General features: G+C 32.9%; 1 protein-coding gene across 1 annotated transcript; it reads right to left on the bottom strand.

Moving 5' to 3' along the window:
• Positions 1–8894: 8894 nt before the first annotated feature.
• Positions 8895–11521, bottom strand: LOC114759568 (mitochondrial outer membrane protein porin of 36 kDa-like). The gene is made up of 6 exons (XM_028948771.1): positions 11385–11521; positions 11199–11266; positions 10635–10745; positions 9871–9957; positions 9565–9773; positions 8895–9469 (listed from the first exon to the last, which is right to left on the bottom strand). The coding sequence occupies exons 1-6, from the start codon at positions 11431–11433 to the stop codon at positions 9163–9165; spliced, it is 831 nt and encodes a 276-aa protein (XP_028804604.1). The 5' UTR covers positions 11434–11521; the 3' UTR covers positions 8895–9162.
• Between the last annotated feature and the right edge of the window lie 4640 nt (positions 11522–16161).

The following is a 16161-nucleotide window of genomic DNA, read 5'->3' as shown; positions in this document are numbered from 1 at the left end:
AAATTTTGTCTCTTTCTCATTTAATTTTCTTTTCATTTGTTTCCTTTTAGTAATTTATAATTCTTTTTTTCTCTTCTCATTAACGAAGAGCAATGTAATTTCCATACATAGCAAATTTTAATATTATATTTTTTTGTGGTAGTGCCATCATGTCAAACTTTACAAAACTTGAGTTTGTGGCTCTTGACATTTCTGGGAAGAACTACTTATCTTGGGTACTAGATGCGGAAATTCACCTAAATGCCAATGGTCTGGGAGACACAATTAAGGCAGAAAATAAGGCATCTAATCAAAAAAAATGCTAAAGCTATAATCTTTTTACGCCATCATTTACATGAAGGACTAAAAATGAAATATTTGACCATTAAAGACCCACTCATTCTTTGGAACAATTTGAAAGAAAGGTATGACCACCATAAAATTGTCATTCTCCCAAAAGCTCATTATGAATGGATGCACTTGCGCTTACAAGATTTTAAATCCGTTAGTGAGTATAATTCTGCGATATTTAGAATCAATTCTCAACTGAAATTATGTGGAGAAAAAGTCACTGATGAAGACATGTTAGAGAAAACATTCTCCACATTTCATGCATCCAATGTGCTCCTGCAGCAGCAATATTGTGAAAAAGGCTTCAAAAAGTATTCTGAACTAATTTCTTGCCTTCTTGTAGCCGAGCAAAATAATGAGTTTTTAATGAAAAATCATGAATCTCGTCCAACCGGCTCCACTCCATTCCCAGAAGCGAATGTAGCAGTAAATGGACCAACACGTGGTCGTGGACAAGGACATGGACGTGCACGAGGCCGTCACATTGACCGTGGACGTGGTCGTGGTCATAACCGAAGTGGCTCAAATTCCTACTCAGAGGGTAAAGAATGATGAAAATCGCAAAAGAAAAACTAGTGGAAGTAATAACCACTCTGAAGACTCGTGTTATCATTGTGGTGGGAATGGTCATTGGTCACGTACCTGTTGTACACCGAAACATTTGGTTGACCTTTATCAAGAATCACTTAAAAATAAAAGTAAAGGCAACGGCACAATGCCAAAGGCAAAAACCAATTTTGTTGATGAAGAGGGCGATTCTAATTATGGCAACATGGATGTCACTCATTTGGATATTGCTGATTTCTTTGCTGATCCTAATAGAAGGATCGATCACCTGATTGGTTATGGGAATGTTCAACAATAAATTGCTTTAGTGAAGTTAAATTTCTATGATTTTTTTTTCATCTTCTTTTATAAAGTTTCTCCTTTCAATGTTGTTATCTTTCCAAATTAATAAAATTATGAGTATTTTCCTTTTATTAATTTTGTTTCTTCCCCCCTTTCTTGACTATGTTCCTTGTAACGAAGAATGGCTCCTATTGACGTCAATCATGAAGATTTATGTTTTGTTGACAGTGCAACAACTCATACAATACTTAGAAATAAAAAGTATTTCTCTTCTTTGGTAATGCAAGAAGCCAACGTTCAGATTATATCTGGAATTGCAAAACTGATTGAAGGCTCCGGAAGAGCCAATATATTGTTACCTGAAGGAAAAATATTATACATTGATAGTGCATTTTACTCAACTAAGTCTAAAAGAAATTTGTTGAGTTTTAAGGATATCCGCAAGAATGGATACCATATTGAAACAACAATTGAGGAAAATCAAGAATATCTTGCTATTACAAAGTCAACCTCAGGTAAAAAATACACATTAGAAAGATTGCCAACATTTTCTTCTGGCTTGTACTACACAATTATTAGTACAATTGAAGTACACATCATTATAAACCAGCAGTTTATAAATGATAACAAATTTAATGTTTGGCATGACTGGTTAGGCCATCCCGAGACAATTATGATACGAAAAATAATTGAGAATTCATGTGGACATTCATTGAAAAGTCAACAAATACCATAATCCAATGTTTTCTCATGTAATGCATGTTCCAAGGGAAAGTTAATTGTTCGGCCATCACCAGAAAAACTAAAAAGTGAGCCTCTCACTTTTTTAGAACGCATACAGGGAGATATTTGTGGACCGATACAACCACCATGCGGACCATTTCGATATTTTATGGTTCTAATTGATGCATCAACAAGATGGTCGCATGTCTGTTTATTATCTTCGCGTAACCTGGCATTCGCAAGATTATTGGCTCAATTAATTAAATTAAGAGCACATTTCCCTGATTTTCCTATCAAGAAAATACATCTTGATAATGCTGGTGAATTTACTTCACAAGCTTTCAGTGATTATTATATGTCTCTTGGGATTGATGTTGAACATCCTGTGGCTCATGTGCACACACAAAATGGACTTGCAGAATCATCGATCAAACGTTTACAATTAATTGTGAGACCATTACTTATGAGATCAAATCTCCCAATTTCTGCTTGGGGACATGCAATTTTGCATGCAGCAATGTTAATTCACATCAGGCCAACAAGTTATCTCAAGTCCTCCCTTTTACAAGTGGTTTTTGGTCAGGAACCCAATATTTCCTATCTAAGAACCTTTGGATGTGCTATATATGTTCCAATTGCTACCCCACAACGTACCAAGATGGGGCCTCAAAGAAGGATGGGAATATATATTGGATATGAATCTCCGGCTATAATAAAATATATAGAACCTTCAACAGGAGATTTGTTCACAGCTCGATTTGCTGATTTTCATTTTGATGAGTTAGTTTTTCCAACAATGAGAGGAGAAAATAATAAGTTGGAAAAGGACATTAGCTGGAAAGAATTATCACTGTCTCATCTTGATCCTCACCTAAAAGAATATGAATTGCAAGTTCAAAAGATAGTCAATTTACAAAGTTTAGCAAATCAATTACCAGATGCATTTACTGACCCGAAGAGAGTAACAAAATCACATATTCTAACTGTTAATGCTCCTATTAAAATTGATGTCCCTGATGGACAACCAATTGTGAATGATTCTAAAGCATGCATGAAGCGTGGCAGGCCCATCGGCTCCAAAGATAAAAATCCTCCTAAGAAAAAAGGAGCTAAAAGTATAGATGGCCTAGTCGAGAATAATTTAGAAAAGTTAGCAACTCCAGAAGAGTCATTAGACAACGCTAACGTCCCACTTCTCAGTGAAAGTCAGGTACCTGAAATATGTGAAAATGATGAGATCTCAATTAATTATGTTATGAATGGGATACGATGGGACTGAAGTGAAGTCGACGTCGATGATATTTTCTCTTATAATGTAGCGCTCGATGTGATGAATAATAATGAGGATCATGAGCCAAAGTCAATTAGTGACTGTAAACAAAGAAAGGATTGGCCAAAATAGAAAGATGCAATTGAGACAGAATTAAAATCGCTAGAACAGCGAAAAGTTTTTGGACCAGTAGTCCTTACACCTGAAGATGTAAAACCGGTTGGATATAAATGGGTTTTTGTGTGAAAGAGAAATGAAAAGGGTGAAATCATAAGATACAAGGCATGACTTGTTGCCCAAGGATTTACACAAAGACCTGGTATCGATTTTGAAGAAACTTATTCACCAGTAGTAGATGCAACTACTTTTCGATACTTGATTAGCCTCGCAGTAAATAAAGGGCTCAATTTACATCTAATGGATGTTGTTACAGCCTATCTGTATGGCTCACTTGACAATGACATTTATATGAGACTCCCTGAAGGGCTGAAATTGCCAAAAGCATATAATTCAAACTCTCAAGAACAATACTCAATTAAGTTAAACAATTCCCTATATGGATTAAAGCAATCAGGGAGAATGTGGTATAACAGGCTTAGTGAGTATCTATTGAGGGAAGGATATAAAAATGATGCAATATGCCCATGCATTTTTATGAAAAGATCAGGAAATGAGTTCATTATAATCGCTGTGTATGTTGATGATATAAATATTATTGGAACTCTTGAAGAGCTTAAAAAGGCAGTGAATTGCCTAAAGAAAGAATTTGAAATGAAAGATCAAGGAAGAACAAAATTTTGCCTTGGATTAAAAATTGAGTATTTGAAAAATGGAATTTTTGTATATTAAGAAACTTATAAAACAAAGATCCTAGAATGTTTTTATATGGATAAATCACATCTATTATGTACTCCAATGGTTGTAAGATTTTTGGAGGTGGATAAGGACCCTTTTAGACCTCGAGAAATCAGGAAAAAAGGTGATGAAGTGCTACTTGGTCCAAAAGCACCATATCTTAGTGCAATTGGAGCACTAATGTATCTTGCTAATCATACGCGACCTGATATATCATTTGCAGTCAACTTACTAGCAAGATATAGTTCTTCACCAACACGAAGGCATTGGAATAAAGTTAAACACATCCTTCGTTATCTTAAGGGTACAATGGACATGGGATTATTTTATTCGAATGCATCCAAGACCGATCTTGTTGGCTATGCAGATGCTGGATTTCAGTCTGACCCACATGTCGGTAAATCACAAACTGGCTATCTATTCACATGTGTTGGTACAGCCATTTCATGACGATCTATAAAACAAACTATATCAGCCACATCATCTAACCATGCGGAGATTCTAGCAATGCATGAAGCAAGTCGGGAATGTGTATGGTTAAGATCCTTAATACATCACATACGAACTACTTGTGGCTTGTCTTCTGGTAAAATTATCCCAACAATACTATACGAAGATAATACTGCATGTATTACCCAACTAAAAGAAGGGTACATCAAAGGAGATAGAATAAAGCATATCTCCCCAAAATTCTTCTTCACTCGTGACCTTCAAAAGGATGGTGAAGTCAATATCCAACAAATTCGTTCCAGTGAAAATTTAGCAGACTTATTCACCAAATCACTTCCAGCCACCACGTTCGAGAGACTTGTTCATGACATTGGGCTTCGCCGACTCAGAGATATCAACTGACATTGTCAAGAGGGGGAGTAGATGTATGCTGTACTCTTTTTTCCTTGTCTATGGTTTTTCCCATTGGGTTTTCCTAGCAAGGTTTTTAACGAAGCAGCACTATGAAATTTATATCAATAAATGTTGCACTCTTTTTCTTCTACTAGGTTTTGTTCCATAGGGTTTTCTTAGTAGAAGTTTTTTAATGAGGCACATATTTAGTTATGGACATCCAAGGGGGAGTGTTATGAATATAATATCTTTATGGATGTCCAGGTATCTATCATTATCTCCTTTATCTCCCAGTATCTTTAATATCTTCCATTATCCCCATTATCTGAAATTACCTTTTATTATTATATCTGTAGATTCTATCAAAGATGTAAAGCCGTGCCTATAAATAGAGGCCGTGTATACTGTATTAAGCACCCCCTTGAATAGAAAGAGAAATACTCTCTCTTGTTGATCCCCTCTTCCTCTGTATGATTCTTCTCTATATTTCCTTTTTATTTATAATACTTTTTATAATTTAAAATAATATTATTTTGAAAAAAATTTAAACCATGAAAACTTGACATTATATAGTATTTATTTATACAAAATGTTTTACATAAACAAATTTGAAAATACTAAGAGCCAAAAATTGACAATGCATAATATAATATTGCATACTAATTCTTATATATTGATAAGAAATTTATGGGAACAGGGACTCTTTTTTGGGTAATAGGAATAGGACCTTTTAATTATTTGATTCCAACACCATTAAATTAATAATTTTTTAAAGGAAAGTTTTTTTCCTTATAGTTGAAAAATTAGAATCTTAATGTATTAGTATATTTCAGCATCAAATTTGTCATTTTCTTAAGTACTTTGTTATATCTGCCATATAGATATTCTGATCATGTTATATCTTGTAATCTTATTGCTAAAATTCTTACTAATAATTAATATGAGTTTGTATTAGAAATCTAAATAATTTTTCTAACATTTCATGGGATGGATAGAGTAATATGAACTTCTTAATATAAATGCATACCAAAAAAAAAAACCTATACATTTTACTCTTTTAATAACATATGGAATAAGATTTTTATTATTTAATAAAAGTCATATTCATTTTTGTAATTTGACAAACTAAAATTACTTATTCAATCATAATCCAAACAACTTACTTTCACAAACTAACTTATTTATAAAAATCATTCCAAACATAAATCACATTACACAATCTAATTTTTACCCAATCTCACTTTTCTAAAAATCACATTGCAAATAAGTTATTTTTTCTACTACTAATCTAAACGGAGCCTTAGACTTGTTGTACAGCCATGTTTGATGAAAAAAAAAAACAGCACAAAGATTATGGAAATCAAGTTTAACAACTTGATATTAAAATAAGAAAATACGGGATTAATTTTATAAAGTAAAGCCGATTTTGATTCTTCAAAAGAAAGCTTGAAATCAATTTTTTCAGGGTGAAATATATTTTCATGGAGTATAATTCGAATATCAACTTCTAGTCAACATAACATTCACAATTGAAATTTAAATTGGGCAAACAACATATTACTACATTCGGTCCTAATTATAAGATCCAGTTTATAATCTATAAACAAGGTCTTATAATTAAAACCGAAGGTAGTATTATAAAAACTTTTTGTTTTGATCATATATTTTAAAATACAAAAAAATTTTGACTGAGTTTAATAAACAAGACTTTGCTCATGATAAATAATTTATCCAATTTAAAGTTAATTAAATCGAGAAAGCTATTTCCTCCGCTAGTTGAAATTTAAATTGTCTTCTATGGAAAACGATTTTGTCCCGCCAAATAGATTTAAGGAGAATTACAATCAAATCTCCAAAAAAAAATTACTAAAAAGTTCCAATAATAATCTAAGCAGCATGTAACGACAAGCTCTAGAATGAAAAATAAAAACTTTGGGATTTATTTTGTAATTTTTTTTCTTTTCTTAGGCCTCTTCGTAATTCTCCCATATATTTATGATAAATCAAAATCGATTTTGTACAATCTCATGTCATAATCCAGCTATTCAAAATTGATTTTCGCAGTATGTTTTGCTCATTTTTTTTCCCCAATCAAACATGATTGCACAGCCACATGTCCTCATACATTCACCAGGAAAAGATCAAATCAAAGAAACACTTTAATGATAAATTATTAATTTAACTGATTTTTCTAATATTCTCAAATTAGTTATATAACTCTTATATTAAATATTAAAAGTAGAATTAATTTCTATTTATTATTAATATTACTGTTGTTTTATTTTTTATACAAGATTTTGTTACTTTACTTAACATTGAGAAAATCGGTTGCATAATTTTAAAACTTCACAAAATATATCCACACATACATATATATTTTGAAAATTAATATCCGTGCATCCTTCTATTTATACTCTTTAATGAAAAGGGATTTGCAATGTACTACCTCCAGTTCTTAATATAAGATTTTATTTAACTTTTATTTTGGTTCTAAATATAAGACCTCAATCCACTTTATCTCTTATATTTATACATTTTTCTCAATATAGTCTTTTTAATAATGGTAGTTCTGATTGATATACTTGATTAGCAAGGATATTTTAGGAAAGAAAATACTTATTTATTACAAATAACTAACTTAACTTCTTTGTTTAATCTCCTCAAATTAGTCAACTAGCTCTTATAATTAGAATTGGAGGTAGTATAAAATATGATTTATAGATCTACTCTAACCCTATGCTTGATATAAGAGAATTGGAAGGGAGAAAGAGGAAAAAAAAATTTTAATGAACTCGATTTAAAAAGTTTTTAAAAATGAGATTATAAAATTTTGATGAAAGGAATATGTAAAGTAAAGGAGTAAACAAAATTAGTTAAAAAAAAATTTAACCTTATTTTTTCAATTTTTTAAATGAGACTCGTTAAAATTTTTTCTCTCATCTTCCTTTCCCTCATATCAATCGAATAGTACGATATGACCCATGTGAGTACTCCTGAAAGCTTTTGCTTTATAAGAATAGTTAGGTTTCTTGTACTACTTCTAAAAGGTTTTGCTTCATAACAATGTTAAGAAAATTAATTAAATTATTTATTTATAATAAATATTTTTCTGATACTTAATATAAGACCTAATTAACTAATTTGAGTAAATTAAGAATGTTAGCTAAATTAGTTAATATGATTTTTTTTTTTAAACATCCTAAGCAACTTCTTTAATTCTCTCCCTCCCTCTCTTACTTGATTATTGTTAAGAAAATATCAATATGATTAATTTTAAAAAAATCAATAAACATGTAAAATAAGTTAAATATAAGACCAACATCAATTCCCTATTTCGATCGCATATTAAATACCAGAGGAGTAGAAGTTATCTAGTCTAAAAATATGAGAGAATTACAATCAAGTCCCATAGAAAAAAAAAATTACCAAACAAATCACAAAAGTTGTCACTCTCCACTATAAAACTTATCATTACAAACTGCTTAGATTGTCATTATATCTTTTTAGTAAGTATTTCTCTTCTGTGAAAGTTAATTGTAATTCTCCCTAAAAATATCCTTATTAATGTATGCATTTAAATTACCTCTCAATAGTACCTTCTTAACATGTGTAAATACCATAAAAATTACTTGAAAATAAAATATACAAATACTAAAAATAAAATAGATTAAAATCTTATATTTAAAATAAAATTAAATTTTCAACGGATGAGAGGTAGCATACAATATTATAGTGTGCTGCCCAAGTTCCATTTTTCTTCAGTCGCCCGTTCCATATTAGTAACATGACCTTGCGCTAGAATTTACAAAGGACAAATACATAGATTGAACCAGAGTGGGAATTCTATTGATTCAAAAAGCGGGGCCGCACTGTACCCAGGGTAACAAATGGAACCGCTTCTACAGAAATTGGACCTGAACTGGCATAAAAGGTTCAACAAGATGCTGGAAGTGATGCTCAACAATGTTCTTCAATACGCGGACATTCCAAGGCTCTAGTTTCCGCTACGTTGTGATACTATAGATTCAATACCAACTGCGATTGCAGCACAAAGAATTTCCATGATTATAAAAAATGATTTTTAAAAGGGGAGAGGTCTTTTGGTTTGAATGGTAAATACAAAATAAAATTTGTCCGAACTAATTAGTTTTTACAATCCATGACCACCAGTGTAGGAAGAAATAAGCTCCACAATAAAAAACCAAAGGTTCAATGGGAATGTGAAATCCTACCCCTTATTGCCCTCAACCATAAAATGTGAAGCCTTTCATTCAATCAACAATCAGCCATATTTATGGCTTCAGTGCCAGCGCTATACCAACTTTAGCACTCTTGTCGATTGCCCTAGTGTCCACTTCACCAGATAAGGTAAAGCGGGTTTTAGGAGTCCAGTCATGCTGTATCAGAGCACTGGCCAGGCCATAGTTGTTCACCCGCGCTTTCACTGAGGTTAACGGGTCAAGAGCGTGCTGTGTGCCAATTGTAAAAGTGTTTTCGTTGTTTGAAAATACGTGAGAAAGCTCCGCACCAACAGCAGTGTTAGTCAATGGACTTACGGTGTGGTAGTAGGAGGCCTTAAGAGTGTCTCCTTTGTTGTTCCTACAAATTATCAACAGAAGTCAGAATGATTTATGTACAAAAATGGTGTCTTAAAGATTGGTAGACTTACTGCAATTTAGTCCTTAGATACTTACAGAGTGAGAGATGCAATCAAATCAGAATGAACAAAGTTCAACCCTGCATCATATTTGGTGAAGTTGCCAGAGGCAGTATCATAGGCTAAATCTGTTCCAATAGAGAGAGCATCATTTCCAACTACACCAGAGAAGTTCACAATTGGACTAGTAGTCATTCCGATGCTCGTGCTGATACCAGCGTACTCATGTTGGTACTGGAGCTCCACCTTTTAAACAACACAAAATAAAGTACATCAACTTACAGGTTGACTTGAGGCATCAAATCAAATTTACATGAAGGGACTAAAAGAATGAATTCAGTACCTTGCCAGATCTCTGATCTGGAACAATAAACCTCACAATTGCCTTGAGTCCAGGTGCGGGCTCATCCACAGTAATAGTTGTATGGACCTAAAATATGAAATTGTACGTCACAAGTGACTGTCAATTATGTTAAATGAAGCTTGTATGTGCAATAGTCAATTCAATTACAACAGAATGAGATCCTAATATTAAATTGGTGAGGCATAAAATCTAACACAAAATTAATTTGCCTCGTTCAGTATATTTGTCACATAACTTGAAAATGCAATAGTCAAGTCAGCGAAAAGACAGCAGGATTCAAAACCCCAACTATGCAAGGGGATAATCTACCAGAAATATTTATGGCTTCACAATGAGACCTGTGAATTCAATACTCAAGTTAATTCCAACAGATTCTAAGATTCCTAACACCAAATATAGATTATAGAAAAGAATATTTAACAGAACTACACAAGATCAACTCACAACATGTCTGTGTTTCTAAGGACTTTCTCAACTTAGGAAAATTCAATCATACATAGCACGAGAGGTGCCTTGCTAAAACCTAAATGCTTCCACCAGAAATCAAATGATTGAATTTTTTTACCAAGATTAAACAATGCACAATAATAGTAATCATTAAAATACAGAGGATAACATTAGATCAGAATATAAACAGCCCCCTAATGACCAAAAAACCATTTCCTAAAATTATAAAACAAAAAACATGAAATACAGCATCAAGCATTAAGGGCCTATACTATTCCAGCCTAAAATGGACTCACATTTGAGCTAGTGTCCACTTTCACATCGGTTGTGATGTTCTTGCTCTTCAGCTGAGTGTTAACATCTGCCAGAAATACCTCACCCTTTCTCGTTCCAGTTGAAGTAATTGCCTGGAAGTAGAAATCAAACCATCAGCACACTCGAAATCCATCTTGGGTTAAATAATGAACCCTGAACTCAGGTTAACTACATAGCAATTATTAGAGAAATGATCATATTCGAAGAGCTTCAGGAATCATTAAGAAATGCATGAGAAATATTGCAAACGCGTAATCAATCAGCGCCTCTTCATACTCCAACATCGAAAAATGCAAACAAAGGCACTATCGATTTCGCGAAATATATCTTAATCCAATAACTAATATCAAAGAAAAGCAGTCAGCAAGTTGCCAAGCGCGACAGATACAATGCCTCACAGAGATAAAGAAAGAAATTACACTCCAAACCTCAATACTGTGCTATTTAATTTTCTCCCTTTTCTTGCGATAAAAACTGACAGCGATGAAAGTAAGAGACAAATGTATATCTATTACAAAACAATAAAATATAGATTTTCTTCTCACGATTCCAGAAGCAGTGTAAGTTGTGAGAGTGAACTTGTGGTCGCTCTGGTAATCCTTGTACAGAAGATCTGAATTAAAAAAAAAATTCCAATATCAACGAGGGCAATAAATGTCGATAATATTGGAAAATAAATCTAAAAAGCTAAACGATGAAACTAAAATAGATGAAGGTAGAGAATCGGAGACCTCGAGCTTTCTTGCCGATATCCGAGTAGAAACCTGGACCTTTCACCATGTTTTTTCCGAGAGAGAAAGAAACGAGAAGGTTCGAGAGATTTGAGAAAAGGCGAAGATGAAAGAAAATCAGCGAAATGGTTCGCGGAGGAGCGCTGGAGACATCCTGGTATTTGGGGGTTCAGCGAGACTGAGAGAATGAACATGAGCCGTTAGATGTTTGCTTGGACGGAAAGGTGGAATAGGAGCCGTTGATTTGCGACATGAGAAATTTGGGGTGGATAGTAGAGCCAGTGTGGCCTTGGGAATCGGGACAACAATATTGTGGCGTTGGCATATTCGCTCCTTGCGATTTGGTTTCAAAATTTTATTTATTTTTTTAGCATAAAATTAAGGGAAAATTGCAAATAAAGACCCCTCAATATATAAAATAGCAATCAGAGACCCTGAATTTGAGAAATTGCTCACAAGGACCCGGTCCCAATTTGCAATTATGAAATCATGGCCAAATTACCAAATACCCTCTGTTTTTCTCTCTTTCTTCCTCTCCAGATCATCTTCTTCCCGACCTTGCCTCCTCATTTTCCTCTCTCTCTTCGTTCTCTCTTTCCTCTCCAAGTTTCCTTCCCTCTCCTCACTCTTTTTCCAAAGTATATAGAACTCACAATGTCTTCGGTGGTCCTCTCCTCATTGTCATCCCCCATCACTTTGTTCTTATCTTGCTTAGCTGCTCTTTTGTCGACAATGAAGCCTCTTCCATCATTCTCTCTGTTGCTGTGGAAGGAGAGGAGAGTCGGGAGTTTGAGGGAGAGTGACAGTCATTTGCAATGCTTGTAATGTTTGCTTGCAATGTGTGCGGTGATTGCTTGGTGCTGAGATAACGCCCAATAAATCTGGATTTTTATTCTTCATTTCTATTTTGATTTTCAGCTTGTGTTCGTAATTGAAAATAACGAGTTTGATAAGTTGTTGAAAATAACAAGTTGACAAGTTCTGATACCCACTTCACGACAAGTTCAGTAATGCGAATAACAAGTTTAGCAAGGCGAATAACAACTTCTGATAAGCAATTCATAGAAATTCGAGTTTCTCTGTTAAAATGACAGCATTTTCAGATTTCTTTAGCAGATGACAAGTTCTGATACACAATTCATGACAAGTTCAGTAAGGCGAATGACAAGTTTAGTAAGGCAAATGACAACTTCTGATAAGCAATTCATAGAAATTTGAGTTTCTGTGTTAAAATGACAGGTTCCCAGTAGGTTTTCATACTTTTTCTGTTAAAATGACTGGATTTCCACATTGATTTATCAAATGACAGGTTTACAATAGAAAATGACAAGTTTTCATAAGATTTTTATGCTTTTTTTTGCTGGAATTACAATTTGCACATTTCTGACAGCAACAACTTCTGATAAATACGAAATGACAAGTTTAGAATGAAAAATGACAAGTTAAGTATAGCAAATGACAAGTTCCCACAATGTTTTCATACTTTTTCATACTTTTCTGCTATAATTACAATTTGCACATTTCTGACAGCATCCACTTCTGATAATTGCAAACAAGCTCTAAATTGTGGAAATCAAGTATGATGATTGTATTTCGGTGGAAAAATCGATCAAGGTGTGGTATGTGAGGAACAAACGAGCCCTAAATACAGTGCTAAACGAATAAAGTTCTTGTTTTATATGTAGAATTTGATGGTTTCTTGTTCATATGATGTGGCAATTTATATTTGGGATTTCATGGTTGAGGATGCACTTGTGAGTGGATATGATCATCGTAGTGCATTTGCCACTGGTGTTGATATGAGCATGCTTCTTGAGGGGCTTATGAGAGTTCTGGTGCTATAGTTTTATACATTAGGAGGAAATGAGAGGTGAAGTTGATGATGAAAGATGTTAATCAGAAGTGTTTGCTGTCAGAAATCTGAACATTGTTATTTCAGTAGAGAAATTTACATTTGTATGAAAACGTGATGAGAACTTGTCATTTTACATACTTAACTTGTCATTCGTTATTATGGACTCGTAATTTACTGTTTATCATAAGTGTTTGCCGTCAGAAATCTGCACATTGTTATTTTAACAGAGAAATTTACAATTGTATGGAAACGTTATGGGAACTTGTCATTTTACATACTTAATTTGTCATTCGCTATTGTGGACTTGTCATTTACTGTTTATCAAAAGTGATTGCTATCAGCAATGTGGAAATTGTAATCCCAGCAGAAAAAGTATGAAAATGTATGAAAACATTATGGGAATTTGTCACTTGCCATACTTAACTTGTCATTTTCCATTATGAACTTGTCATTTCATGTTTATCAAAAGTGGATGCTATTAGAAATGTGCAAATTATAATTCCAACAGAAAAAGTATGAAAAAGTATGAAAACATTGTGGGAACTTGTCATTTGCTATACTTAACTTGTCATTTTTCATTCTAAACTTGTCATTTCGTATTTATCAGAAGTTGTTGCTGTCAGAAATGTGCAAATTGTAATTCCAGCAAAAAAAAAGCATAAAAATCTTATGAAAACTTGTCATTTTCTATTGTAAACCTGTCATTTGATAAATCAATATGGAAATCCAGTCATTTTAACAGAAAAAGTATGAAAACCTACTGGGAACCTGTCATTTTAACACAGAAACTCAAATTTCTATGAATTGCTTATCAGAAGTTGTCATTCGCCTTACTAAACTTGTCATTCGCCTTACTGAACTTGTCATGAATTGTGTATCAGAACTTGTCATCTGCTAAAGAAATCTGAAAATGCTGTCATTTTAACAGAGAAACTCGAATTTCTATGAATTGCTTATCAGAAGTTGTTATTCGCCTTGCTAAACTTGTTATTCGCATTACTGAACTTGTCGTGAAGTGGGTATCAGAACTTGTCAACTTGTTATTTTCAACAACTTATCAAACTCGTTATTTTCAATTACGAACACAAGCTGAAAATCAAAATAGAAATGAAGAATAAAAATCCAGATTTATTGGGCGTTATCTCAGCACCAAGCAATCACCGCACACATTGCAAGCAAACATTACAAGCATTGCAAATGACTGTCACTCTCCCTCAAACTCCCGACTCTCCTCTCCTTCCACAGCAACAGAGAGAATGATGGAAGAGGCTTCATTGTCGACAAAAGAGCAGCTAAGCAAGATAAGAACAAAGTGATGGGGGATGACAATGAGGAGAGGACCACCGAAGACATTGTGAGTTCTATATACTTTGGGAAAAGAGTGAGGAGAGGGAAGGAAACTTGGAGAGGAAAGAGAGAATGAAGAGAGAGAGGAAAATGAGGAGGCAAGGTCGGGAAGAAGATGATCTGGAGAGGAAGAAAGAGAGAAAAACAGAGGGTATTTTGGTAATTTGGCCATGATTTCATAATTGCAAATTGGGACCGGGTCCTTGTGAGCAATTTCTCAAATTCAGGGTCTCTGATTGCTATTTTATATATTGAGGGGTCTTTATTTGCAATTTTCCCTAAAATTAAGTGGAGAAGGACAGTTAAAGACCCCTAAAATGGAGAACCCAAATAAGACCCTAAATTTACAAAATGCTGGACAAGCTTAGGAGTGTTTCGATCAAACCGAATTATGGTTTAAAGAATTGTTTTTGATAAAAAAAATTTGAAAAAATAGATTTTGTAAGAAAAATGATTTTGACAATATGAGAATATTGGATAATTGTTATTAAAAGTACCTTTTCATGTACAAATTCCTAGAAAAAGATATAAATTAATATAATAATTATATAATAAATAGATTTTAATTTATATTTTTATTCAATTATTATGTGTATATATATTTATAAAATATAAGATTAAATATGCTTTTAGAAAAATGATTATTTTACTTTAAAGATTTTAAGTATGAAGTCCCATGATATTTTTCCAAAAATTTAATAAACATGTGTAAGAACAATTTATTAGTTATATAATTAATCAAACCCAAAGGATATTTTTGTCTACATACAGTTGCCCTCCTTTTAACATCCCAAAAGAAAACAATTTTCACTTTTTTGAAAACCTTGGTTTTTTGCCTCAAACCATGGTTTGAACCGAAAAATTGATTTCCTAAAAATATAGGATTTGTTAAGATTAACGGTAGTAAAACTAGGTTTTATTCCATCTGATTTTTACAAACATAAGTTAAGGTAAAAGTCAATTGGTGTAATGTGATTTATATTTGGATTGACTTTTATAAAAGTCAGTTTGATAAATTGAAACTTAAATAAATAATAAAAAAGTAAGTTCAGATATAAAATGATTAAAAAGGGTATTGTTTTCTCCAAACTAATTTACCCGACTTATAAATTTATTTATAATCTAGTGATTTTATATAAATATTTTAGAAAGATCATGTAACATATTATATAATCAAGTCATTTATTTAGCTTCCATAATCTTTTCAAATTAATCCACTAGGTCTTATATTAAAAACCTATTATAGTACATCACATGTATATAATTTGATATTTAAGAGAAATAACAAATGAAAAATAATTAAATTATTACCCCAAAAAAATCATATTATTCGATTAAGCTATGACTCACTTAAATACTCTGATCATTCTTTTTATCTTCATTGTTTCTCTCTCCATGTTAGAAACAGAGAAAGCTGAAATTTCCAGCGTGTCCCTCACTGAACTTTTCCTCCAAAAGCTGGTTGAAATGTCAATCTGGACATAAGCCTCAAACTTGCGTTTCACATAGTCCCAGGCACCTTTTTTCATTGAAACGGGGATCCAAACACACTGATAGGTGTTTGGATAAGCGTAA

The sequence above is a fragment of the Neltuma alba genome, unplaced genomic scaffold (assembly GCF_004799145.2).
Source record: "Neltuma alba isolate B1F8T4 unplaced genomic scaffold, ASM479914v2 tig00010867_pilon, whole genome shotgun sequence".
Lineage (NCBI taxonomy): Eukaryota > Viridiplantae > Streptophyta > Magnoliopsida > Fabales > Fabaceae > Neltuma > Neltuma alba.
Note: the sequence above shows the minus strand (reverse complement) of the source record. Positions and strands in the feature narration are given on the sequence as shown.